Source organism: Rhinichthys klamathensis, unplaced genomic scaffold, assembly GCF_029890125.1.
Source record: "Rhinichthys klamathensis goyatoka isolate OS25496 unplaced genomic scaffold, OSU_Roscu_1.1 h1tg000155l_1, whole genome shotgun sequence".
NCBI lineage: Eukaryota > Metazoa > Chordata > Actinopteri > Cypriniformes > Leuciscidae > Rhinichthys > Rhinichthys klamathensis.
Window position 1 is genome coordinate 23583 of NW_026606690.1, and position 27615 is coordinate 51197.

General features: G+C 44.2%; 2 protein-coding genes and 1 pseudogene across 3 annotated transcripts in view; 2 read left to right on the forward strand and 1 right to left on the reverse strand.

Moving 5' to 3' along the window:
* Window positions 1-12390, forward strand: part of LOC130090938 (inactive phospholipase D5-like) — a 35949-nt gene extending 23559 nt beyond the window's left edge. The window contains exons 5-10 of the mRNA XM_056258580.1: window positions 1556-1683; window positions 4456-4653; window positions 5795-5931; window positions 9564-9732; window positions 10657-10747; window positions 11999-12390. Coding sequence (XP_056114555.1) covers window positions 1556-1683; window positions 4456-4653; window positions 5795-5931; window positions 9564-9732; window positions 10657-10747; window positions 11999-12204 — 929 coding nt within the window. The 3' untranslated portion in view covers window positions 12205-12390. The remainder of the gene's footprint in view (window positions 1-1555; window positions 1684-4455; window positions 4654-5794; window positions 5932-9563; window positions 9733-10656; window positions 10748-11998) is intronic.
* On the reverse strand, window positions 201-317 carry LOC130090953 (5S ribosomal RNA; annotated as a pseudogene).
* A 1141-nt stretch (window positions 12391-13531) lies between the features above and the next one.
* cfap36 (cilia and flagella associated protein 36) lies at window positions 13532-27069 on the forward strand. Of its 2 annotated transcripts, none has more exons than XM_056258581.1 (10): window positions 13532-13789; window positions 14528-14592; window positions 14666-14764; window positions 16445-16559; window positions 17753-17840; window positions 23134-23290; window positions 24358-24442; window positions 24525-24643; window positions 25203-25340; window positions 26655-27069. In XM_056258581.1, the coding sequence occupies exons 1-10, from the start codon at window positions 13687-13689 to the stop codon at window positions 26736-26738; spliced, it is 1053 nt and encodes a 350-aa protein (XP_056114556.1). In that variant the 5' UTR covers window positions 13532-13686; the 3' UTR covers window positions 26739-27069. The 2 variants fall into 2 exon arrangements, with proteins under 2 accessions (XP_056114556.1, XP_056114557.1); XM_056258582.1 differs by having other exon boundaries at window positions 24358-24436.
* Window positions 27070-27615: the final 546 nt, after the last annotated feature.

Below are 27615 nucleotides of genomic sequence, written 5' to 3' on the forward strand. Positions count from 1 at the left end.
AGGATGCTGGGGTTACACCCCTACTCTTTCGAAAGACATCCTGGGATTTTTTGTGACCACAGAGAGTCAGGGCCTCAGTTTAACGTCTCATCCGAAGGACGGTGCTCTTTGACAGTATAGTGTCCCCATTACTATACTGGGGCATTAGGACCCACACAGACCACAGGGTGAGCGCCCCCTGCTGGCCTTACTAACACCTCTTCCAGCAGCAACCTGGTTTTCTCAGGAGGTCTCCCATCCAGGTACTAACCAGGCTCAGCCCTGCTTAGCTTCAGTGGGCAACCAGTCTTGGGCTACAGGGTGATATGGCTGCTGGTCTCTTAAACCCCAGGGACTTGACTTGAGGATGAGGGCATGGGGAGTCTGGAGGAGCAGGAGAGTCAGGAAGACCAGTCTCGGCAGCTCTCAAGAAAACAAAGAGGACTCATGGCATCAAGTTCTCTTTAGGGCTTTGTATTCTCATCAGCTGGTGAAACAGGCTCAGGCAGATATGGAAGCTTCTCAGTGGAACTGCATGATGGGTCAGATCAACTGCACAGAAACACTCCACTGAAAGCTTGCAGACCTGCTGGATGTCTATCACATGCATATGATTGGTCAGTAATACTTGTGCAGTTAGCCAGGTTCAATATAACTATGTGATCAGGGTTTGAAATTAACACCTGCCAACCCACCAAATGCAGGTAAAGATCAGCTGTGGCAGGTAACGCTGTCAAGTCACGAGCCAATTTGGTGGGTTACTTATAATGTTTACGTGTAGCCAAATCTGTGTAGATTTAACGCAAATACTCAACTCGTGAGTCATCATGATATATTAAATACAGCGTACTGCACAAAATCTGCGCATATCTGGCTTACTTGAACACACACAACTACGCAACAAATAACCGCACTCTTGTTCATTTGCATTGAAGCAATAGCGAAGATTAAAAAGCATTTGGTTAACAGAAAAGACATTTTTATTTTCCAACATCCTACTTTATGATCTTTGTACTGTATTGATCTGTCCATCTAAAACATATTTTTGTTGAAAAGGATGAGGATCCTTTAAGGATAAGGATGAGAAAAAGGAAGGGAGGAGATGCTGGATGACAGGATTTTGTTTGAATAAGTACCAGTTAATCTGGTTTATTTCCTCTTCTTTTTTTGGCCAGTAGAAACTCTGAATTGCTGGTAACTTAAAAATTTAGTAGCCAAATTAGCCAGAGAGTGAAAAAGTTAATTTCAAACCCTGTATGTGATTATTGGGTCTATTGGGCTTATCCAATAATAAATTAAAAACACTATAAACGTATTTCATATAAGTCAGTTTTGGGTATAGAATGGGGAAAAAAGTGAAAATCATAAAAGTATAACTGCGTCTTGTCATGAAATAGTCTGTATTTTGTGTCATGTAAGTAATTTGCTCAGGCTGTGAAATTAGGCAGGTCACACTTGGCGCCCCATACTTTTATCACTTGAGCACATGCACTTGATGGCACCTTGTGTGAAAAATATTGAGAACGATTGGCATTGGTTATTCAACAGAGTGACTGTTTGTTCATTGGCCAATCAGGTGCAGACGTGCATTACGTGAACATGACAGCCCTCAGTAGAGGTCAGCTGAACTCCTCCTTCTGGCTGGTGGACCGGAAGCACATGTACATCGGAAGTGCCGGCATGGACTGGAGATCCCTATCCACGGTAAAGACACCTCTATACTCAAGTGCAAAGCTTTAAATGTCCCTGTGTTTACCTGGATGGCAATAGTCTGGATATTAAAACAATATAAACTTAAATAACCTTAACCTGAATAAGGCTTTTGTTTCAATGTTGAATATGGTTGAAAATGGCATTATGCTGTAACTGGAACATAACCCTGTTTTGAAGTTTTGTGGCATTATGCACCAGTTGAACCAGTTTCCAGCTCTGGAGCTAGACTGTCACGCTGTGTCCCTCTGGGGGTGCTCTCTCAGGAAGTCCCTCTGGGGGTGCTCCCTCAGGAAGTCCCTCTGGGGGTGCTCCCTCAGGAAGTCCCTCTGGGGGTGCTCCCTCAGGAAGTCCCTCTGGGGGTGATCTCTCAGGAAGTCCCTCTGGGGGTGATCTCTCAGGAAGTCCCTCTGGGGGTGCTCCCTCAGGAAGTCCCTCTGGGGGTGCTCTCTCAGGAAGTCCCTCTGGGGGTGCTCCCTCAGGAAGTCCCTCTGGGGGTGCTCTCTCAGGAAGTCCCTCTGGGGGTGCTCTCTCAGGAAGTCCCTCGGGGGGTGCTCTCTCAGGAAGTCCCTCAGGGGGTGATCTCTCAGGAAGTCCCTCTGGGGGTGCTCTCTCAGGAAATCCCTCTGGGGGTGCTCTCTCAGGAAGTCCCTCTGGGGGTGCTCTCTCACGAAGTCCCTCTGGGGGTGCTCCCTCAGGAAGTCCCTCTGGGGGTGATCTCTCATGAAGTCCCTCTGGGGGTGATCTCTCAGGAAGTCCCTCTGGGGGTGCTCTCTCAGGAAGTCCCTCTGGGGGTGCTCTCTCACAAAGTCCCTCTGGGGGTGCTCTCTCAGGAAGTCCCTCTGGGGGTGCTCTCTCAGGAAGTCCCTCTGGGGGTGCTCTCTCAGGAAGTCCCTCTGGGGGTGATCTCTCAGGAAGTCCCTCTGGGGGTGATCTCTCAGGAAGTCCCTCTGGGGGTGCTCTCTCAGGAAGTCCCTCTGGGGGTGATCTCTCAGGAAGTCCCTCTGGGGGTGATCTCTCAGGAAGTCCCTCTGGGGGTGCTCTCGCAGGAAGTCCCTCTGGGGGTGCTCTCTCAGGAAGTCCCTCTGGGGGTGATCTCTCCGGAAGTCCCTCTGGGGGTGATCTCTCAGGAAGTCCCTCTGGGGGTGCTCTCTCACAAAGTCCCTCTGGGGGTGCTCTCTCAGGAAGTCCCTCTGGGGGTGCTCTCTCAGGAAGTCCCTCTGGGGGTGCTCTCTCAGGAAGTCCCTCTGGGGGTGATCTCTCAGGAAGTCCCTCTGGGGGTGATCTCTCAGGAAGTCCCTCTGGGGGTGCTCTCTCAGGAAGTCCCTCTGGGGGTGATCTCTCAGGAAGTCCCTCTGGGGGTGATCTCTCAGGAAGTCCCTCTGGGGGTGCTCTCTCAGGAAGTCCCTCTGGGGGTGCTCTCTCAGGAAGTCCCTCTGGGGGTGATCTCTCAGGAAGTCCCTCTGGGGGTGATCTCTCAGGAAGTCCCTCTGGGGGTGATCTCTCAGGAAGTCCCTCTGGGGGTGCTCTCTCACAAAGTCCCTCTGGGGGTGCTCTCTCACAAAGTCCCTCTGGGGGTGCTCTCTCAGGAAGTCCCTCTGGGGGTGATCTCTCAGGAAGTCCCTCTGGGGGTGCTCTCTCAGGAAGTCCCTCTGGGGGTGCTCTCTCAGGAAGTCCCTCTTGGGGTGCTCTCTCACAAAGGCGCCAAGGTGATCTGGGCGCCAAGGTGATCTCTCAGGAAGTCCCTCTGGGGGTGATCTCTCAGGAAGTCCCTCTGGGGGTGCTCTCTCACGAAGTGCCTCTGGGGGTGCTCTCTCACGAAGTCCCTCTGGGGGTGCTCTCTCACGAAGTCCCTCTGGGGGTGCTCTCTCACGAAGGCGCCAAGGTGATCTGGGCGCCAAGGTGATCTCTCAGGAAGTCCCTCTGGGGGTGATCTCTCAGGAAGTCCCTCTGGGGGTGCTCTCTCACGAAGTCCCTCTGGGGGTGCTCTCTCACGAAGTCCCTCTGGGGGTGCTCTCTCAGGAAGTCCCTCTGGGGGTGATCTCTCAGGAAGTCCCTCTGGGGGTGCTCTCTCAGGAAGTCTCAGGATGTCCCTCTGGGGGTGATCTCTCAGGAAGTCCCTCTGGGGGTGCTCCCTCAGGAAGTCCCTCTGGGGGTGCTCTCTCAGGAAGAAAGGGCAGTTCCCTGAGGTACAGAAGCGGAAAAACCTTCTTTTATTTGAAGTTGATTTCTGGCGGTGTGGCTTTAAGTCAGTTTTAGTTGTTGTGTTTCATTTTCTAAGAGTGCAAGCATGATGTTGAACCTACATCACATTGTAACATTGATTCAATGATGAAATTAAAATATATATATATTTAAACAATTGCGGGTGCAAAAGTGATGTTGATTCAATGCGGTTAACATTGACACATTAACTTTGGTTTAACATTGTCTCGATGATTACTTGCTATCTAAGGCACAAAGATGTACTTCTTCGCTTTTGTACCTTAGGGTTCTGCCCACCTTTTCTCCTGAAAGTGTGTATGAATAACAAATTGCATTTCTGTTACAATAAACATTTCAAGTATTGCAAAGTTTTTTTTATAGTTACTAGTAAGTTTTAAGTAGCCTTAAAAACTAGTACTGTACGTTTTTTAAATTCACTCCAATACTACATGTTGCTTTACTAAGTTTAGTTAGTCCATTTGGTAATTAATGTGTAGTGTGTTATGGCATGTTCTTCCTCGTGTTTGTTCTGGAGAGTGAGGTGACGTGTTATTTCTACAGATGAAGGAGTTTGGCATCATCATTCACAACTGCAGCTGTCTAGTGTTGGACCTGCACCGGATATTCAGCCTTTACTGGCAACTGCAGTATAAAGACTTTCTGCCGTCGATATGGTCAAAGAGACTGACCGCACTGTATAACAAAGACAAGCTCCTGCAACTGAGTCTGAACGGCACTGAAGCAGAGGCATACATTTCTGTAAGTCGAGTGAGAGGGGTTTTTCATTTCTAGTGCAAGCCAGAAAATCCTGGTACACGGAAATTATCCTTCATTTGATTTGCTCCGCGGTAATGATGCTTTATTTGTTTGTTAGTACAGGCGCACTACAGTATACATAGAGTGGGTTAGATATGCAAGATTAATGATGTTTTGTTTTCTGCGCCGTTTACAGAAGAGAGATTTGCTATTATAGATTTACAGATAAAGGTCTCCATTGCCTAATATCCTGTTCAATCAATGAAGTCCTCACAGAAAATGAACAAGAAGCGTGTATTTCATCAACATGATGGCCACAGTCAGTCAGGCTTCCAGCTTCACTCTTGATCAAATATCTTCCTGTGACGTGTGATATATTTCAGAGGAGAGAATGATCAATCATTGCCTCTCTCGAGGTCATGCACTGAACCCACTGTGAATAAAAGCGCCACATGAGAGTTAAAGTCCTCCTATGGTGTAAACCCAGCTTTTAATGTTGTTTATGTGTCTATGTGGTGTTTTCAATACGCTTTAAGACAAACCATGTGTCGTTCATAAGTCGACAGCATTGCTGAGTATTTCCTCCTTAAAACTGCAGTGAACCAAAGACAGTCTCAAAAACACGGTTTGAAATCGCTGGTGTTTCTGACGTCACAAACGACCTTGTAACCAATCAGATCAACGTGTGATCGTCAACCAGTGGATCTCTGAGCTGAGTGAGTGAGTGGAGGCGGGGCTCATTTGCATATTCATAGAACCACACATACTAAATGAGGCAAGGGTGTCGAGTTACATTCAAGATATTTTAAGGCATGAAGACATTTGTAGGAAAAAAACATTTAAATATGTAATTTTGGTGATCACAGATGAGTTTTAAGGGATAAACTGATTGACTACAGGGGGACTTTAAGGTCTCGTGTAATGCGTGTTTGGTGGCGATTCTCCCTTGAGCTTTAGCCCAGTGTTGGTCATAGTTTTCCTGTGCAGTTTAGAGATTTTTCTAACCTCACTGTATGTAAATAAACTGCAAATATTAGGACTGAATAAAGTTGACTACACTGGGTTACACCCCTGAAAGTGAGAGAGGAGAAGCTGCAAAACATGTTTCCATTTATGGATTTTTCCCCACCGTTTGTTGTGCTAGAGTTCTCCAGATGTTTTCTGCCCAAAAGACCGGATGAAAGATATCGAGGCCATTAAAAGGGTCATTCAGGAGGCCAAGACATTTATCTACATCTCCATACCCGACTATTTACCAATGCTCAACCGCACCAAACCCAAGTGAGTCCTGTTAAACAATGGCTGACCAATAATATCTGCTATAATATACAGTCAAACTAAATATTATTCAGACACCAGATATAATTGTTGATATTGTTTCACTAGTGTGTGCAGGACACTATAGTTCATTTATGTAAGTGAGGAGAGCAGAATAAAGTAAACTGACATATTATACACAAATATTCTTCATACAGTGACTACCAGTAACATTTATAAGAATTTGGGACCAAATATTATTCAGACACTTTGAGCTGATCATGTTTTGCTGAAGTGTGTTTTCTGTAACTGCTAATGCTCTTTTTACACACAGACTGAACAACATGAAGCATTGCTTGGTCACTGGTTGAGCTAAACTGGTATTATCTAATTGTGTAGTTAAATTTAACAGCTGACAGATATTCAACATAATTCATGTGTGAGAGTCTAACAGAAGGACGGACAAAACCAGTCAAATATCCACTGATCTGAGAACTCTGAGTTCTGCTCATATTTATAATGTGAGATAATGTGAGAAATGTTGAAGGTGTTTGAATAAATGTAGGTTTGACTGTATTTCAGTGATTTATTAACCTGACTTCGTCATACTCATATTCTAGAAAGAATGTGAGTCTGAAACTGATCCATTGGGCTGTGATTATGGGGCGTGTTTCAACCGGTTTCAACCGAACCAGAAAAGAAAATGCCTCTGCATTCAATTGGATAGACCTACAACCAATCAGAGCAACGGATTAAATGACGCATGTTCTTCATTCATCTTTCCGACCGACAAATGCCTTGATCGCGGTTCTCTGTTCCTCTTTTAAAAGCAATGCGCGGTCGATATCTTCTATAACAGACGCGATGGCGGAATATACACAGGATTATTGTTATTTCATAAACAAAGTTCGGGAGGAGCACGTTCAAATAATCAATCCAATCAACTTGTCATCAAACAATAACATGTCTAACGTTACCCTATCAGCATGAGAGGAAGCATATTCACTCCAACTCACCTAACACTCCTCGACAGTTTTTCAGCATCCCTCCACCCCCCCGAATCCTCACTCTTGGCTTGTTCTTTCACAGCCAGGAATACGGGGAGTACTCTGGGTTCGGGCCGAATACTTATCACGGAGCCCTCTCCTCGGACAGCACGTCATATACGCATTTATTCTATCTGACTTATTTGTAAGTGTGAACTCGTGAAATCTCAATTCTCCAGCGGCAGAACTTTGTTGTAAACGAATTCAACCCAAGCGCTCTTTGGTGACGTGAGGATTACGTAACTGCACCTCATCTGTCAATCATCGTATAAAGCCCGCCCTGGCAATTTGATTGGTCCGAACATTTTTTGACTGATCATAATTACTCCTCAATGGATCAAGTCCAGACCGAACTTCCCGACCAAAAATTGTTGTGGGCGGGGTTCGGGCTGGCAGCCAGGCTAGTGATTTATATGACGCTTGCAAAGAAATGGATTCTGTCAGAATACATGACTAGAACATTTCCACCAGACAGGCTTTTACAGCACAACCAACCCGTTCTGTAAAGGTTGTGAACAAACGTTCTTCCAAACATTCATTCAAAGTTATCTGGTCTTTAATAATTTTCTCAAAACATTAGCAGAAAAACATTATTTATATTTGGATGTACATTTAATGGTTTTTAAATGTTTGCTTGACATCAAAGACGGATATGTTCATTACACACATTGATTGTGAGATTGTGACGCTGGCAGAAGACATGTTCCTGGATCAACATATTTTATTGATCCTGGAACAACATTCCTGTCTGAAAATGTAGTCCTAACCTTATCCACTATCCCTATCCCTATCCCTAAGCCTAACCGTAACTTATCCCTATCCCTATCCCTAACCCTAATCTTATCCCTATCCCTAAGCCTAAACGTAACTTATCCCTATCCCTAACCCTAATCTTATCCCTATCCCTAACCCTAACCATAACTTATCCCCAAAATCAGAGGGAACTGATGGTGAATCACACTGATGTAGAAGCCCCTAACCCTGGTTTTAAGCCTAAACTTGACATAAACTGTAAACTTGCCTCTTAAATCTGATTGGTCGATTGGAATGTTGTTCCAAGATCATGTTGTACTCAGTGAATCACGTTCACCTGCAATATAATAAGTGATGGCATCTACCATGCAGCAGTTCTAATGGGATCGTCAGTGGCGGATTTAGCAAATTGGGGGCCCAAGGCGAAGGTAGTATGGGGCCCCCCATCCGATCTTTAAAAGAGAACGAAAAAAGTAAAAAAAAAAAATTGAAAAATAAACCATTAAATGGCACTTTCTGGAGAGTTTCGTGCAAAGAAATATAGAAAAAAGGTCGTCTAGCAAGTCTTATATTTCTGTAATTCACACAGATCAAACACAAATATGCTGACTGAATAGATTGCTAGTTGAGAAACACTGCTTTAATTAATGTTTTAATGATGAATTTGTGAAAGGTTAACTAAACAGCATGAGCTGTCTTCCTGCTAGCCAGTGAGTTATTTGGCAAATTTCATTCATTCAGATCTGTATTATGCTATAGTTTTTGATAGTGTTATACATTTCTTACAGATAATCACGATGATCATTGCGTTTGTCTTACCGAATGTGGTAGCTTTATGCAATTACAGTTTGTCTATAAGCTTTTTTTGTATTAATGCCGAGAGTAAAATGTTGCCAGATTGCTACGAAAAACAAGAAAAACAAAACAGAATAATAATCCGAAATAAGTTCAAAGCTTGTGTTTTGGAAATAAGATTAATATATCACTAACCCTAACATGCAACTTTCCACTTTAATAACTTCCTAAAGTGTCACATTAAATCAGAAAAACAGGTCCAGGAGACTACTGCCACCTTTCCATTAGTGGATCTGGCAACACGGCGGCTGCACCCGCGCCCTCACTCACAGCGCGCTCTCAAGCCCCGTTCACTGGGCTAGCTTCTCGCAGCAACATGAATTGCAAACACTCATATGAGGTGGTTTAAACGGCTAATTAATCATTCAGAGAGCTTGACATTTTATTTTTGAATGTAAAAAAACGACAGAGGTCCGGACCTCGGTGACCTCATAGCTGGCTACGGCCATGGACTTGTAACATATCGTTAGCATTGTTGTCATTGTCAGCGGGCATCACAAAAAAGTTTGTTACCTTCTGCAATTTTGCTAAAAACGTTTTGCTTTCCTCCCGCTTCCTGCTTTTTCGGCACCGCTTGGGTAGCTTCGCTTCATTTTTACTCTGTCTACTACTCTGTACACTCTGTCTGTCACTCTGTACACTGTCTGTCAATCACTTCTTTTTCTACGTCAGTTCTTTTGGCGCATTACAGCCTTGTCACTTTCGCACGCAGAAAGTGAGATAATGGAATAGTCCAATGTAGTGAGGTGGGGGCCCCCTCCTGTCTGCGACACTAATGATTTGATGCCTTTTTTCGCAAATGTTTTTTAGAAATATATAATTTACAAAAAAAAAATACAAAAAAAAAAACTTAAGCATAATTTAATGGGGCATTTTGGGGGCCCCTAGGTAGCTCGGGGCCCAAGGCAATTGCCGACCTTTTGCCTAATGGTTAAGTCCGCCCCTGGGGATCGGGCCTCATTTACACCTGTTCTGTTCACGCTTACGCTGTGTTCCTCACAGGTACTGGTCGCTGATTGATAACATGCTCCGAGAAGCCCTGGTCCTGAAGGCAAGGCTCGAGGTGCGAGTGTTGATCAGCTGCGGGGACGAGACCGAGCCGCTGACGCGTAACTTTCTGTGGTCGCTGAAAGCGCTGTGTGTAGAGTCGCTCAGATGCTCACTGGAGGCGGTCAGTGTGTGTGTTCACCACAGATTAACACACTCACATGGCAAAGGCTATTATTGTAGTTTATTATGAAAGAAGAAGCGAGACTCATTCTGCAGGTTATCATCATCATGCCAGTAGGTGGCGACAGGTGGCTGGCATTAAATCAAACAATTCATTCAAATTGCTGATTCATTCATGAACCAAAGAAGTTGGTTCTTCTGAGTACACACTAAACTGAAAACACACTTAAAAAGATTACGGTGAAAAATATGGCAGAAAGAAATTTACCGTAAAAAAAATGGTTGCAACATTTTAGATTTTAAATTAAGTTAAGACTTAACTTAAATTTACTGTAAAAAAAAACACATTTCATTATCTGAAATAATGTTAATTTACCAACCTACTTTGAAATACTAATATCTGTTTTGTACCATTGTAATACACTGTCAACCACCAATCACAGCGGTGATGAGAGTCACATGATCAACCAAAGCTCATCACAAGCAGCTTTTCCACAAGAAAGATAATATTGATATATAGAAGCTGCACAGTGTCATACATACACACACTGAACACCATCATGGTAACACACATGACATTTTTTAAAAATGCAATAAACATTAATTTAACAACATTAATGTAACATAAACCCTTATGTACATAACTGATTAGAAAAAACTATTAAGAAACATCAAATGTGAAGTGTCACGCAGGGAATTGTGGGAATGTCAATTTACGTTTTTTCAATGTAAATTATACAATGACTTGTTCTTTTTCACGTCCAAAAACAGTCAATTTAACAGTATTGTACCGGTTAAATTTACTGTTAGATCTATCACAGTTGTTTACCGTATATAACTTTCTGTTAACCAATTAACAGTTTTTCACCTTAGCATTTTTACAGTCTTTCATTTTCTACAGAGTACTGTACTGTTGTTCTTGTAGAAGTTCTTCATTCCTCGTGAGCAGAGCGATGGACGTCTCTCCAGGATCAACCGCAGCAGATTCATGGTGACAGACAGCTCTGTGTATCTCGGTGAGAACACCCGCTGATGTAATCGTGTAACTTAGAACATGCAGGACTTTTACCCTTGTGATACAGAAATCTTATAAAAGTACAGAAATTATTTAAATAACAGTAAAAACTATACGCAGTAGTATGCATGACCAAGAAGGCGACAACACACAATAAATGTAGCTTACATGGCTAGGTGGAACGTAACAATCTGGCGCCCCCTGGCTGGCCAGCAAATAAACAGTGAGAGGCTATAACACGAATTATCCTAATGAAGTCATATCTAACACAGCTCACAATCACACGTGAGATTTACACAGCAAGGGCAAATAGCAGGTATAACAACATACAGGTGTAAGCTCTCCAAAATAAACCCCACACATCAAGAGATATAAATCTGCAACTACATTAGTTCAATTAATAGTAGCCTTCGAACTATTTTACTCCATTGTGGAAGATGACATGAACAGTTGACAAATAAAACATAGGCAAGCAGCCACAATAACTATGCCATTAAGCCAAGGAAAATGCAAACAAGCAAAATATAACAGTTATATGCATTTAGCAGAGTTTCATGAAACACAGTCAACCATCCTTCACTCACGACCCCGCCCACTCGGCGCTCATAGTGCACACGGAAGACGCTAACGGCGAGAAAGCGGTAATCTGCAGTTGCACACACAATTCACGGCTTTGGACAATTTCCAGTACACTCCAAGTGGCCAGCGGGGAAACCGTAACCATCCGAGCTGCAAAACAGGGGAAGGGAAATCAGTTCTAAACAGATACACGTCAGTGCACACTCATTCGTAAGTGATAAGAATTCCCACTTTCCTCAAACAGGACGAATAGAGCGCGTTGGTTGATATCGTAGACCTTTAGCTGCCAGGAGTCAATCGAGATGGTTGTTACTGCGTGGAGTCATACATCCAAAGATTCATAAGCACGGAGACAGTCAGGCTTTTCGCGTTTCGGCGTCTGTCGCGGTGAAGAAGCACACTGGGGGAGGACTGCCTGCTGGCTTTTATTCAGTGGATCTGCCAATCGTGTTGTACTGCTGGTTCATCAGTACTATTAGACGCACCTGTGAACAGAGACTTGCAGATACACATGCACACCTGATAGACATTAACCCAGCCTCACAGGTTGTCAAACAGTCAGTGTTGCCCTCCCGTTACACTGATAATGCCATATTCGTTGCGATTTGAATTGAGAAAGGGTGCAAAAGGTGTTTAAGGCTTCTTCTCCTAAACCCTGTCTCTGTGTCCTCAGGGAATCTGGACTGGGTGGGGAAGGAGATGGCCTTCAGCGCTGGCGTCGGGGTGGTGATCCGGCAGCGGCTCAGCGAGAACAACACCGTGGTGGAGCGGATGAAAGCTGTGTTTGAGCGAGACTGGCATTCCCACTACACTAAAACTCTGGATCCAAACAAGATCCCAGTATGCAGCACACACACAGTCAAGGACACCAGCATCTGAAAACACACGCACAACATTAACTTTCCAACGCAGATCGGCTGTTTCTTTTGCACTTTGAGTTCAAACAGCGTTCAACAAAGCAAGGCATCTCATGCTATCTGATCATGTTTTGTATGCTAATATGTATTTTGCTATTCCGTTTGCCCATTTTTTCCACCTGTATGAAGATCTTCATGATTTTCTCCACCTGTATGAAGATCTTCATGTCAGCGATGCGCTCAGACTCGCCGCTGCATCAGTGCTGCATCCCTCGACTGGGTCTGGCGTGTTCTCCCGAGAGAGGGATGTATGAGGAAATGAAAGGAAAACCCCATTATAAGCGGCAGACGCTCGCGAGTCGGCTGGCCACACACACACTAATGATCTTAATGCCACGTGGAAACCTTTGCTTTGAGATGTTTGTCTCTGCGTAAGTGTTGCACTGAGACTTGTGCAATGTTTTATCAATCTGACTCACTTTGTAGCATACAGAATCTCCTATGCATTATCAAGCACTGTATTTGACATGATTACATTTTTAAATGCAGGTTTACAAGATCTTTCTACAGATTTTCATATCTCATCTTGTTTTTTTTAGCTGATTCAGAGTACTGTGTAAGATACATTTAAAGTCAAATATTATCAGAGTTTTATTCTAATTTTCACATGCATGTTGATTTAATGCATGTTGAAATATATGCTGGTAAATTAGCAGTTGATTTATTTGTACTTTGTATTTTTTTAAAATCATGACTGTCCTTCAGTGAACATGTATTTTCTTTATATTTTGTGTTAGAAATAATAAAAGGAAATATTATTTGAATTATTAAAAATGCATTTTTAATTTATAAGTTATATAAATAAATATATTCAAGTTACAAATGTGTTATGATATTTACAGCAATGTCTGATGCACATTAGATGCTTCACAGCCACAACTGTTTTAAAGCGGTCATGAATTGAAAAAAAAATGTCCTTGATCTTTAGATAATAATACTATAAGAATAAATTGATTGATTGTGTCTGTGGGGAACTGATTGGATGGTTGTTTGCTATTGGCTGATCTCATGTGAGTGACAGGTTATAGCCCCACCCACATCATCAGAGAAGAGATGCTGTAAGAGGAAGATATTCTGATTCAAGATTATTAAAACAATAATGATGTGCACTAATCAATCATTTATAGTGAACACTGCAATATTCCATAAAAAACTAGAACTGTCCGTTTTGATGTCATGGTCCCTTTAAATGTCCACTCGAGGCTTCTTCATCCTCCGGCTCAGAGGCGGCAGTGCAGCTCTGTAATCTCCGAAGAAGAGAAGAAGCAGCAGAAGAAGAAGAAGCAGTGACGCCGCAGTGACGCCATCGGTTGCTATGGTCGCAGATTATGTTGCACATCACATCCGGGGTGCTCGCGTTTGAGTCTAACACGTCTTTAACACACTCCTGACAGGAGCGCAGTGGTGTGTGTCTGTCTGGTGTGTGTGTGGGGATGTGAGCGCGATGGCCGAGGACAGTGAGTGGGTGCCGGAGAGCGTCGCGGGGTTCCTGGGCAGCCCAGACTGGCTCATCCCGCTAGCGGACTTCATGGAGAACCACTGCTCAGGTGTGTGTGTGTGTGTGTGTGTGTGTGTGTGTGTGTGTGTGTGTGTGTGTGTGTGTGTGTTCGTTCATGGAGAACCACTGCTCAGGTGTGTGTGTGTGTGTGTGTGTTCGTTCATGGAGAACCACTGCTCAGGTGTGTGTGTGTGTGTGTTTTCATGGAGAACCACTGCTCCAGGTGTGTGCGTGTGTGTGTGTGTGTGTGTGTGTTTTCATGGAGAACCACTGCTCAGGTGTGTGTGTGTGTGTGTGTGTGTGTGGTGTGTGCGTGTGTGTGTGTGTGTGTGTGTGTGTGTGTGTGTGTGTGTGTGTGTGTGTGTGTGTGTTCGTTCATGGAGAACAACTGCTCGGGTATGAGGACACGTGTGTGTGTGTGTGTGTGTGTGTGTGTGTGTGTGTGTGTGTGTGTGTGTGTGTGTGTTTTCATGGAGAACCACTGCTCCAGGTGTGTGTGTGTGTGTGTGTGTGTGTGTGTGTTTTCATGGAGAACAACTGCTCCAGGTGTGTGTGTGTGTGTGTGTGTGTGTGTGTGTGTTTTCATGGAGAACCACTGCTCCAGGTGTGTGTGTGTGTGTGTGTGTGTGTGTGTTTTCATGGAGAACAACTGCTCCAGGTGTGTGTGTGTGTGTGTGTGTGTGTGTGTGTGTGTGTTTTCATGGAGAACAACTGTTAAGGTAAGAACACACTGTCACTGAGTCTCCTCTATAACACAGGTGTGTGTGTGTGTGTGTGTGTGTTTCAGTGTTCGACGATGAGGACGAGAATAAGCTGAGCTACACAGAGGTCCATCAGCAGTACAAGCATCTGGTGAGCGCGAGCATCACGAACATCATATACGCTGGTCAGAGCTGTGATTGACAGCTGCTGCTGTGATTGACAGGTGGAGCGGCTGCTGGAGAACTACATGCAGGAGGTGGGCATCAGTGAGCAGCAGTTCCTGTGCGCGTGCTCGTCCTTCACCGGCTCGAAAGATCTACAGGTGAGCGACGACACGAGTCACATCACATCATCATCATCACATCATCATCATCATCATCATCATCATCACATCATCATCATCACATCATCATCACATCAGTCGTGGGCGGGATCTATGCAAATACAGCAGAGTCTGTCAGCAGTCGTGGGCGGGGTCTATGCTAATACAGCAGAGTCCGTCAGCAGTTGTGGGCGGGGCTATGCTAATACAGCAGAGTCTGTCAGCAGTTGTGGGCGGGGCCTATGCTAATTCAGCAGAGTCCGTCAGCAGGTGTGGGCGGGGCCTATGTGATGTCACACTGCTAGATTCTGCAAACGGCTTGTTCTGAGACACTGCTTATGATTTATGGGTATTTAAAAGGAGTGGGTGGATTTTTATGATTATAGGGTGCTTGTGTTCATACACTGCCAACACACATGTATGTTCAAACACTATGTAATAGGGAAATTTGCATAATAGGTCCACTTTAATGATTAACAGTTAATGATGTATATCTGTTTTTGGAGGTAAAAAGAACAAACCATCTAATGATTTACAGTGAAACACTGAACTGACAATCTTCTATATATCAGTGTTGATCTCAGCTGGTGGAGAAGTTGGTTCATCCTGTGGCTTTTCTCTTTTCCGTCAGTGCTATTATGGACGTCAGTAAATGTTCACCGGCTGCTGGGTTTACTGGTTAACATCTTGACATCTTTCTCTCTTCTGAACACCATAATCAATCACTCAATATTGTTTTTCCTCTTTTGTAAAGTCATAGCATGAGCAAATCGAGTTTGTTGTAGTTTCCGTTCAGCACTCTCGTGTCGTCCCCGAGGCCTGTACTCGTGGACACTGGTGAAGGATGCGTTCATAACGCTTGTGTTGTGTAGCACGAAACATCCCTCCAGCAGAGCTCGAGTGTGGAGACACGCAGGAGATTAGTTAACTGGGTTAGTGAGACTGACCTGAACTAGATCACAGACCTGGAATCAGCTGACCGGCTGAAGTCAGTCCTGCCGCAGCATTAATGCAAACACACCCGTCCCGAGTCCCGACCGACTCAAAGCCGCCGCAAATGAAGAGGACGACATAGTGATGGGTTTGCAGAAATATACATTTATTAACATAAATAGGAAAATATATTAAACAAGTAAACATGGTCATCTGTAATGTCTGTCAGGTGCATGGATGTGAGTGTATCAACCACAGAAAACAAAATACTAAAGCAAATTTACCCTAAGAACAAACCAGACCCAACTCAAAATCAAAGTAACCCTGAGAAAGACCTCTAGCCTAAACATTTATAGAGGGATGAAGAGGTGGACATCGTTCGCTGGATGAGTCTCCTAGCCACACACACTAGCCGGCCGTAGCAGGAAGAGTAGAGAGACTCGTCACACCGTAAAGAAGATCCTGAGTGGGTTCACAGCGGACGTTCACACAGACCCAATCAGATTTGAGCTTGGTGGGTCACATGTCCAGAGTATTATTCAGCAATCATCCACAGTTTTTCTCAGTCGGCCCTCTTCTGTAGTTCTTTCTCTTCTGCTCATATTCATATTCAGGAATATTGTTGATCTGGCACTATCAGGTGAGAGCTGAACTTGAACTGAATTGATCTGAATAATGACTATTGTTTTTAATTGGTGCCTCTATAAGTCAGTGTCATGATGGCACTGCGTTCTCCTCTTTAAACAGGCAGTCTTCCAGCCAGTTCTTGCTACAGATGATTTCCAGATGTTTCGCTCTCTGATGGTCCAGAAGAACATGGAGCTTCAGCTGCAGGCTCTGCATGTCATCAAAGAGAGAAACGGTATTCAGATAAGCGTGTTTATAATGTATGTTCACATGAGAGTGTGTTTGTCTTTAGGGCTGTCAAAGCATGAACACGTGTGACATTTATTACATTTTACATGCTGACTGATTCATTCACGGCTGGTTTTCGGTCTCCCATATGGAAGCTTGTTTCCACCATGAAAAAAATAATAATAATAATCGCGTCTTATCTTGCAATTCTCATTTTTGCGAGATTTGCGAGATATAAACGTAATTGCAAGAAAAAAGTCAGAATTGTGACATATAATATCGTTATTGCAAGAAAAAAGTCAGAATTACGAGATATAATCTCGTAATTAGGAGAAAAAAAGTCAGAATTGAGAGATATCAACTTGTAATTGCAAGAAAAAAGTCTGAATTGCAAGAAATAAATTGCAAAATATAAACTCAGAATTGCGAGAAAAAAGTCATAATTGTGAGAGAAACTTGCAATTGAGAAAAATGTCAGAATTACGAGATATAAACTCCTAATTGCTAGAAAAAAAGTCAGAGTTGCGAGAAACAAGTCAATTGTGAGATATAAATTCGAAGGATATAAATTCAAGGAAGGCAGAATGTTTCTTCCAAACTCACATCAGTTCCTTTAACTGAATGTTATCGGCAGAAGTCCTGTCACAAATTACAAATAATCACGATAAATCATCATATTAGAGTGATTTCTGAAGGATCATGTGACACTGAAGACTGGAGTAATGATGCTGAAAATTCAGCGTTCATCTGGAATAAATTACACTTTACTAGAAAACAGCTGATTTACACTGGAGTAATATTTCATGGTTTTTACTGTATTTTTGATGAAATAAATGCTATGGAAGCTTGTTTCTGCCACAGAATGAAAAATAGAAAAGGCAATTGCAACTTTTTATCTCACAATTCTGACTTTTTCTCTCACAATTGTGAGTTTACATTTACATCATGCATGATATAGAGTAGCAATTGTGTGTTATAAAGTCAGAATTATGAGATATAAAGTCGCAATTGCGAGAAATAAACTTGAAATTCTGACTTTCTAACACGCAATTGTGAGATGAAAAAGTCGCAATTATCTTTTAAAATGTTTTATTCTGTGGCGGAAACAAGCTTCCATAAATTGCAGCCTTGGTGAGCAGAAGAGAAACATTAATAAATCTATTGCAACAGTTTGAGCGGCGGTGTGTGTGTGTGTTTCAGGCGGGCTGCCCGAGTGTCTGACCGACGGCGTGGACGTCATGAGTGAACTGGAGCAGCAGGAGATGAAGATTCTTCAGGAGGTTCTCCAGTAAGTTCACCTCATTACCTGCATCACACCGGCTGCTTATATAATGACACGCATGAATGAGAGCGGATATTACATGCACTCGCTCATTAACTTTGATCAAACACGTTCCAGGACTGCAGTGTTGAGAATCTCTACAGTGGCCCGTTTTAGAAATCATTTATCACAGTGCAGAGTTGAGGCATGATTTACAGCACACATGTCCCAGATACTGTCCTCGCTGCGAGGTTATACTTCACCCTGTAAAGGGATTGATGGCGTTGTCAGTAAGCCAAGTATATAAAGCCACTGAGACCACTAACCTAAACCGGCTTAGCGTTTCACTAATAGAGTCCCACTGAAAAAGAAGGGCTGGATATTCTTATCCTGCAGCGTTTCTCCAAACGCCCAGAGATTCTGCTTCTAATAATTAAGATGCTGACCTTAATGAATGCCATTAAGAGATCAGGGTTAGCTCACAGATCACATAAACCTGGATCTGGAATCTCACGTGACCTGGATTCATCTTCTGCAACTGAGGCTGTCTGCAGAAATGGATTCACAAGATCTGAGAGATTATAAAAGTAAAGTGAAAACATTTGTGTGATTAAAAATCAAAAGAGACTTCAAAATGAACATTCAGACGTTTGACTGTTCTGGTCGCTGAAAAAACTATTCGAACGGGACATAAAATGACCAGAAATGTGCTGAAGGTAGAGTAAAACTGAATTAAAATAATTACTATTAAAATGATTAAAGAAATTAGATTAAAATGCATAAATGACTAAAATGTTACTGAAATGATGCATGATTTGTTATTTTTGGAGCTTGACAGCTTCATTCACTTTTGAATGTCCGAGATGATGACCACTCACTCTATTATATGAAAAACAGTGTCTGGGATGATCATCTTTTGTTTTGTACAGAAGAAAGTCATACTGTGATATTCTTCCCTTTGGTTAGCTTTCCTACCAGGGCAAACATGGAGGCACAACGGAGCGATTATTTAATCCTCTAGTCCTGATCACACACGTATCCCTGTACCTTTGCGAAGTATTGTTCCCGCAGGAGGTCGAAGCAGGAGTATGATCTGGAGATGATGGTCTCAGTGTCAGTGTTGAGTGTTCTTGTTCCCTCAGGAGGTCGAAGGAGGAGTATGATCTGGAGATGATGGCCTCAGTCTCAGTGTTGAGTGTTCTTGTTCCCTCAGGAAGTCGAAGCAGGAGTATGATCTGGAGATGATGGCCTCAGTCTCAGTGTTGAGTGTTCTTGTTCCCTCAGGAAGTCGAAGCAGGAGTATGATCTGGAGATGATGGCCTCAGTCTAAGTGTTGAGTGTTCTTGTTCCCTCAGGAAGTCGAAGCAGGAGTATGATCTGGAGATGATGGCCTCAGTCTCAGTGTTGAGTGTTCTTGTTCCCGCAGGAGGTCGAAGCAGGAGTATGATCTGGAGATGATGGCCTCAGTCTCAGTGTTGAGTGTTCTTGTTCCCGCAGGAGGTCGAAGCAGGAGTATGATCTGGAGATGATGGCCTCAGTCTCAGTGTTGAGTGTTCTTGTTCCCGCAGGAGGTCGAAGCAGGAGTATGATCTGGAGATGATGGGCTCAGTCTCAGTGTTGAGTGTTCTTGTTCCCGCAGGAGGTCGAAGCAGGAGTATGATCTGGAGATGATGGCCTCACTCTCAGTGTTGAGTGTTCTTGTTCCCGCAGGAGGTCGAAGCAGGAGTATGATCTGGAGATGATGGCCTCAGTCTCAGTGTTGAGTGTTCTTGTTCCCTCAGGAGGTCGAAGGAGGAGTATGGTCTGGAGATGATGGCCTCAGTCTCAGTGTTGAGTGTTCTTGTTCCCGCAGGAGGTCGAAGCAGGAGTATGATCTGGAGATGATGGCCTCAGTGCCAGTGTTAAGTGTTCTTGTTCCCGCAGGAGGTCGAAGCAGGAGTATGATCTGGAGATGATGGCCTCAGTCTCAGTGTTGAGTGTTCTTGTTCCCGCAGGAGGTCGAAGCAGGAGTATGATCTGGAGATGATGGCCTCAGTCTCAGTGTTGAGTGTTCTTGTTCCCTCAGGAGGTCGAAGGAGGAGTATGATCTGGAGATGATGGCCTCAGTCTCAGTGTCGAGTGTTCTTGTTCCCTCAGGAGGTCGAAGCAGAAGTATGATCTAGAGATAATGGCCTCAGTCTCAGTGTTGAGTGTTCTTGTTCCCTCAGGAGATCGAAGGAGGAGTATGATCTGGATTTGATGGCCTCAGTCTCAGTGTTGAGTGTTCTTGTTCAGGAGGTCGAAGCAGGAGTATGATCTGGAGATAATGGTCTCAGTGTCAGTGTTGAGTGTTCTTGTTCCCGCAGGAGGTCGAAACAGGAGTATGATCTGGAGATGATGGCCTCAGTCTCAGTGTTGAGTGTTCTTGTTCCCGCAGGAGGTCGAAGCAGGAGTATGATCTGGAGATAATGGTCTCAGTGTCAGTGTTGAGTGTTCTTGTTCCCTCAGGAGGTCGAAGGAGGAGTATGATCAGGAGATGATGGCCTCAGTTTCAGTGTTGAGTGTTCTTGTTCCCTCAGGAAGTCGAAGCAGGAGTATGATCTGGAGATGATGGCCTCAGTGTCAGTGTTGAGTGTTCTTGTTCCCGCAGGAGGTCGAAGCAGGAGTATGATCTGGAGATGATGGCCTCAGTCTCAGTGTTGAGTGTTCTTGTTCCCGCAGGAGGTCGAAGCAGGAGTATGATCTGGAGATGATGGCCTCAGTGCCAGTGTTAAGTGTTCTTGTTCCCGCAGGAGGTCGAAGCAGGAGTATGATCTGGAGATGATGGCCTCAGTCTCAGTGTTGAGTGTTCTTGTTCCCGCAGGAGGTCGAAGCAGGAGTATGATCTGGAGATGATGGCCTCAGTCTCAGTGTTGAGTGTTCTTGTTCCCTCTGGAGGTCGAAGCAGGAGTATGATCTGGAGATGATGGCCTCAGTCTCAGTGTTGAGTGTTCTTGTTCACTCAGGAGGTCGAAGGAGGAGTATGATCTGGATTTGATGGCCTCAGTCTCAGTGTTGAGTGTTCTTGTTCCCTCAGGAGATCGAAGGAGGAGTATGATCTGGATTTGATGGCCTCAGTCTCAGTGTTGAGTGTTCTTGTTCCCGCAGGAGGTCGAAGCAGGAGTATGATCTGGAGATGATGGCCTCAGTCTCAGAGTCGAGTGTTCTTGTTCCCTCAGGAGGTCGAAGCAGGAGTATGATCTGGAGATAATGGTCTCAGTGTCAGTGTTGAGTGTTCTTGTTCACGCAGGAGGTCGAAGCAGGAGTATGATCTAGAGATAATGGCCTCAGTCTCAGTGTTGAGTTGTCTTGTTCCCTCAGGAGATCGAAGGAGGAGTATGATCTGGATTTGATGGCCTCAGTCTCAGTGTTGAGTGTTCTTGTTCAGGAGGTCGAAGCAGGAGTATGATCTGGAGATAATGGTCTCAGTGTCAGTGTTGAGTGTTCTTGTTCCCGCAGGAGGTCGAAGCAGGAGTATGATCTAGAGATAATGGCCTCAGTCTCAGTGTTGAGTGTTCTTGTTCCCTCAGGAGATCGAAGCAGGAGTATGATCTAGAGATAATGGCCTCAGTCTCAGTGTTGAGTGTTCTTGTTCCCTCAGGAGATCGAAGGAGGAGTATGATCTGGATTTGATGGCCTCAGTCTCAGTGTTGAGTGTTCTTGTTCAGGAGGTCGAAGCAGGAGTATGATCTGGAGATAATGGTCTCAGTGTCAGTGTTGAGTGTTCTTGTTCCCGCAGGAGGTCGAAGCAGGAGTATGATCTAGAGATAATGGCCTCAGTCTCAGTGTTGAGTGTTCTTGTTCCCTCAGGAGATCGAAGGAGGAGTATGATCTGGAGATGATGGCCTCAGTCTCAGTGTTGAGTGTTCTTGTTCCCTCTGGAGGTCGAAGGAGGAGTATGATCTGGAGATGATGGCCTCAGTCTCAGTGTCGAGTGTTCTTGTTCCCTCAGGAGGTCGAAGCAGGAGTATGATCTGGAGATAATGGTCTCAGTGTCAGTGTTGAGTGTTCTTGTTCCCGCAGGAAGTCGAAGCAGGAGTATGATCTGGAGATAATGGCCTCAGTGTCAGTGTTGAGTGTTCTTGTTCCCGCAGGAGGTCGAAGCAGGAGTATGATCTGGAGATAATGGCCTCAGTGTCAGTGTTGAGTGTTCTTGTTCCCCTCAGGAGGTCGAAGCAGGAGTATGATCTGGAGATAATGGCCTCAGTCTCAGTGTTGAGTGTTCTTGTTCCCTCAGGAGATCGAAGGAGGAGTATGATCTGGATTTGATGGCCTCAGTCTCAGTGTTGAGTGTTCTTGTTCCCTCAGGAGGTTGAAGCAGGAGTATGATCTGGAGATGATGGCCTCAGTCTCAGTGTTGAGTGTTCTTGTTCCAGCAGGAGGTCGAAGCAGGAGTATGATCTGGAGATGATGGCCTCAGTCTCAGTGTTGAGTGTTCTTGTTCCCGCAGGAGGTCGAAGCAGGAGTATGATCTGGAGATGATGGCCTCAGTCTCAGTGTTGAGTGTTCTTGTTCCCTCAGGAGGTCGAAGCAGGAGTATGATCTGGAGATAATGGCCTCAGTCTCAGTGTTGAGTGTTTTTGTTCCCGCAGGAGGTTGAAGGAGGTGTATGATCTGGAGATAATGGCCTCAGTCTCAGTGTTGAGTGTTCTTGTTCCCACAGGAGATCGAAGCAGGAGTATGATCTGGAGATGATGGCCTCAGTGCCAGTGTTGAGTGTTCTTGTTCCCTCTGGAGGTCGAAGGAGGAGTATGATCTGGAGATGATGGCCTCAGTCTCAGTGTTGAGTGTTCTTGTTCACTCAGGAGGTCGAAGGAAGAGTATGATCTGGAGATAATGGCCTCAGTCTCAGTGTTGAGTGTTCTTGTTCCCTCAGGAGGTCGAAGCAGGAGTATGATCTGGAGATGATGGCCTCAGTCTCAGTGTTGAGTGTTCTTGTCCCCTCAGGAGGTCGAAGCAGGAGTATGATCTGGAGATAATGGCCTCAGTCTCAGTGTTGAGTGTTCTTGTTCCCTCAGGAGATCGAAGGAGGAGTATGATCTGGATTTGATGGCCTCAGTCTCAGTGTTGAGTGTTCTTGTTCCCTCAGGAGGTTGAAGCAGGAGTATGATCTGGAGATGATGGCCTCAGTCTCAGTGTTGAGTGTTCTTGTTCCAGCAGGAGGTCGAAGCAGGAGTATGATCTGGAGATGATGGCCTCAGTCTCAGTGTTGAGTGTTCTTGTTCCCTCAGGAGGTCGAAGCAGGAGTATGATCTGGAGATGATGGCCTCAGTCTCAGTGTTGAGTGTTCTTGTCCCCTCAGGAGGTCGAAGCAGGAGTATGATCTGGAGATGATGGCTCTCGGGAGGCAGGAGAGAGAGGATCAGGCCTCCACATCCAGCAGTCTATCAGACGCTCCTCTGGGAAACTCCTGTGAGACTCACACCGCCGGGGATTCTGGGATACGGCAGACCAACACAGTACGTGCCGATCACTGTCACTCTGACGTCATTCATGTCATGCGTTTCACCATAACCGTATGTATTACCATATAGATCATTTTGCTGGAAAAATGTAGTGAGTAAACTGAAGGACTCTGACAGAATATATGATCTGAATAAATGAATCATGTTACAGGGCTTATGAGTGAACGGAGTGAGTGCAGTTTTGATGATCATGCGTGTTTCGGACGTTTGAATGTCTTGTTGTAGTGCACTTCCACTGCGGTCACACACACCTGTGTCTTTGACTTCCGCTGTGTGTGGTTTTACACTAGAGGACGATCACAAACACTTTAGACCCTGTTATACACAATATACACTAATGCCAAGGTCTCTGGAAAGAGGTTTGGTAAAGCGAGTCCGAGCGCCATGTCTTCCTCTTGCTGAGCTGTGGACGTGTTACAGTGGGAAGAAAAGAGTTGAATCTTGCAGAACTTCTTTGTTTCTCTCTTTAGAGCTTCAGAGTCTTGAGAGAGCAACTTTACAACTCCATAGAGTTGCATATCTTGGAACTGGAACCCAAAACCAGAACCAGAACAACTCTTTGTCTCAGAGAGAACCTTTTTAAACTCCTGAGAAGGAGGGATTTGTAAATTGGCGGATTCCAGATCCAGCGTTTGATTGGCTGATGCTGTCAGAGGTGTCCACTGCATGGTTCATTTGCATAGCTTAAAGTTCATGTTTAGAAGTCTTTAAGGTTTTTCCTATGCATATTTTACTTTCCAAACCAGTTCCAGATTAACCTAGACATTGTGCTGAAAACATAAAAGTTGATGATGAAAAGTTGAATTTATGACATTTGAAATAGACATACTAAGTCATAATTATGAGATGAACCGTTGAAATTGACATACGAAATCATAATTTCGACTTATCAAATTTTTTTTTATTGTGACTTAGTATCTCATAATTATGACTTTTTGTATGTTATAATTAAGATTTACCAAAGCATGTTTTTTTTGTGAGTGAATGATGCTGAGTTTACCCTTGAACAGCAGGTGAACAGACCTCAGACAGGGACTTACACTTGTTCTCACCTTCCCCAGACCAACGGCAGCGAGACTGAAGCTCCAGAGCTGAAGATAAAGCAGTCTGAGTCTGCAGCCGGCAAGGGTTCAGCGTCATGTGAGTGTGTGTTCCCATCCACACTCGCTCTCACAGCAGCCAATCACGTGGGTGTGTGAGAGGATTAGTGTTGTGTGTGTTTGCACAGGTAAAGGTGAAGCTCTTCCCGCTGTGAGGACACCAGTCAAGGGTTCAGCGTCTGCCAAACACACGAGTCCAGAGAGACTGAGAGACGACGACACACAGAGAGACTGCAGACCACTCGCGGTGAGACACACACACTTCACCGGCTCATTCACACTGTGTCCGACTCCTAACCAGACGTGTGTGATAAAAGACATCTTTTCATGTTAATCAGTTTATTTGTCCAAACCAGCCTTGACGTAATACGTGACGGTTCTGTTTGGCTGGAACAACAACACACAAAGTATGACAATGACATACTAAATCATAATTATGAGATAATCTCTCAAGTACTGTTTATGTGCTTTCTTTAATGTTAAAAGCAGCTAATGTGAGTTTGAATATCACCTCAGATCTTGAAAATAAACTAAACAAGAACTTTTAAAATGTACTATGACAATGCGCTTGCAGAGAGACTCACACACACTCTTCTGATTGGTAGGGATTTTTGATTGATTTTGCCACGTCTCATAGTCGTGTCGCGTCTGGTGTGTCTGAAACACTGCATGTTGCTGGAATCTTATGGGATCACGTCTAGTGTTAGTGTGTGTGTGTGTGTGTGTGTGTGTGTGTGTATAGGATGAGGAGGCGTTACAACAGCATTGATGTTAGGGTCTCTCTCTGTGTGTGTGTGTGTGTGTAGGATGAGGAGGCGTTACAGCAGCGCTCGGAGTATCTGAAGCAGCAGAGAGACAGACTCCAGGCCCGGAAGAGAGATCAGACCCTGAAGAGTCCCACTGACGCTCCTCCTGTGACCCCGGAGCCCAAAGCCTCCGCACAGGTGCTCATACACATACACACACACACGCACACACATTCACCTCCGTCACACTGCGCTCCTGTGCACTCAAGATAAACACACACCGGCAGAGTCATACCTTAAAGATGTTATCCTCATGCCACTCCCACTCTGACCACATAAGATTTGTAGCTACCTGACCGCATTGAAGCCAGCCTAATGGTGCGTTCACACCAGACGCGAATAGAGCGTCTGGCGCGAGTGATTTCAATGTTAAGTCAATGCAAAGACGTGTTACGCGCGTAAAAATTCCTGTGGCTCGAATCAGGCGTAGAGCGCGGCGCGGTAGACGCGTCAAGTTCGCCGCGAATTGACCGTCTGGCGCGTTACGCGCGAATGATTTTATTAAATGCTTAAAGATGTTATGAAGGTTTATGTCTGAAACCCTGAGATATTTCCTGTGCGCAGGATAGATGCTTATATGGAAGTATGCATCCCTGAGATCGACCACAGCGAACCAATCGCCCGGAGGATTGAACGAGGAGAGCCCGACAGTGGGCATCTAGAATTTGTACTGAAGTGCTTGTTTAGAGCACGTAGGTCCATTATCTGGCGCAAACACCCATCTTTCTCTGGAATTAGAAAATAATGGGAGTAATAGCCCTTCTGAGTTCCCCCCACTGGCTCTGTCTTATAGCCCTTTTCTATAAGAGGGAGGATATTCTTGCGTCCAACACCCGAGCTGAATCCCCATTTGCTACAGCTGCTATGACCCTGTTGAATGGAGGGGGTTTTACAGCGAACTGAAGCATGTAACCCTTAGTTACAGTTGCTAGGACCCAAGGATGTGCAGAACTCTCTCTCCAGGCCTCCTGATGAAGAGCCAGAGGGTTCTGTTGAGCCGATTCCATAGATGGAGTGCTGTGCCATCTAGTGGACGGAGAGAAAAACGGCCAGGATCTCTTAGTTCATTGTTATTATATTGTTTTTGTCACCCTGCGCCCTAGGCTTTGAGCCTGGATGCGACGGAGAAGTTTTTATTTGTTTTGAACCCAGGGGCTGAAGGGCTTTGTGACTATACACTCGAGAACTTGTGCTTGTACCCATCAGACCACATTCTTTTGCTGGCTGAGATTTCTGCACTCAAACTTGTGATATTGCTGTCAGCAATCCACGGACTCTGTGATGTGGACATCATGACACAATTCCTTAATAATTTCAGATTTCATTATTTATGATTTACATTTTAAGACATTAAAATGAATGACAGATGTCTGGGTGTAATTTCACTGCTGGTTGTAGATTATCTGCCCTCAAACTATCGTTTCTTCTTCCCTCTTCTTTTCCATATTCCAGGAAATCTCTGTTGAGGAGAAGAAGAGATTGCAGAAGAGAAAACACCTGGCAGAGAAACTCAAAGAGGAAGTCATCAAGAAATAAAGCTCTAAACGCGGATCACTTTTGTATATGCTTTCATTTATATTTTTGTATGTACCTGTATCACGTTAGATGTGATCTCACATTACTTCACATGAACCTGTGGATGGTCATTCAGACGCGTGACGTCTCGCTGTTTGCTCGAATCTCCTGGCATGATCAGCTTAGTAATGTCTGTTTCTGCAACATGTTTAAATCTTTACTTACTAAAATATTGTTATGCATTATGGGAATACTCACTATTACGCATATGCTCATATTTCATTGTTATTTCGCAATCTGTGGACAGATGATTTATGAAATGACCCAATAAAGTATCATTTTTAGAAAGAAACTAGAGGTTCTTTTTATTTATTTATTTTTCCCAATGAAGTACATATTCTGCTATTGGAGTTTGTTTCGAACACAAAACCGACAAGCATTATATATAGTAATGCAATCCAGATACTGAAACACGTTCACGTCAAGCCAAAATATCTTATATACTTTATTTATTTATTTATTTTATTTTATTTTTTTGCATTTACAAATTTCAATACAGAAGTTACCACTCTCAGGCCGTCACTCACTAATGATTCATATTCACAGCCGTCAGGTTTAGTTTAACTTGGTGGAGATTTTCAGGCTTCTGTCATTTTATTTTTGTGTGTTTAGCAGAAAAGCTCTGGATACTAAAGCATCAGATTTGCTCAGTCAACTTCTCTTTCAGATGAAAGTCTTGCAGGACTTCTGTCAGTGTGAATATCATCAGATCTGTCGTGGTTTAGTGATCACAGGCCACCAACCATCAGGATATATTGCAGAAGAGCAGTGCTTAAATCACTGACGGAAAAATGTTCCTTTATGTGCAGCTCAAATGTTCTGTTCTTGCACACATCTG

What these genes read in the sequence shown, in the direction of transcription:
- cfap36 (XM_056258581.1), top strand. Translation starts at nt 13,687, where the DNA reads ATGGCCGAGGACAGTGAGTGGGTGCCGGAGAGCGTCGCGGGGTTCCTG. An exon ending in ATCAGCAGTACAAGCATCTG is followed by an intron (nt 14,593 to 14,665) that starts GTGAGCGCGAGC and finishes TGTGATTGACAG; the next exon opens with GTGGAGCGGCTGCTGGAGAA. An exon ending in TGTCATCAAAGAGAGAAACG is followed by an intron (nt 16,560 to 17,752) that starts GTATTCAGATAA and finishes TGTGTGTTTCAG; the next exon opens with GCGGGCTGCCCGAGTGTCTG.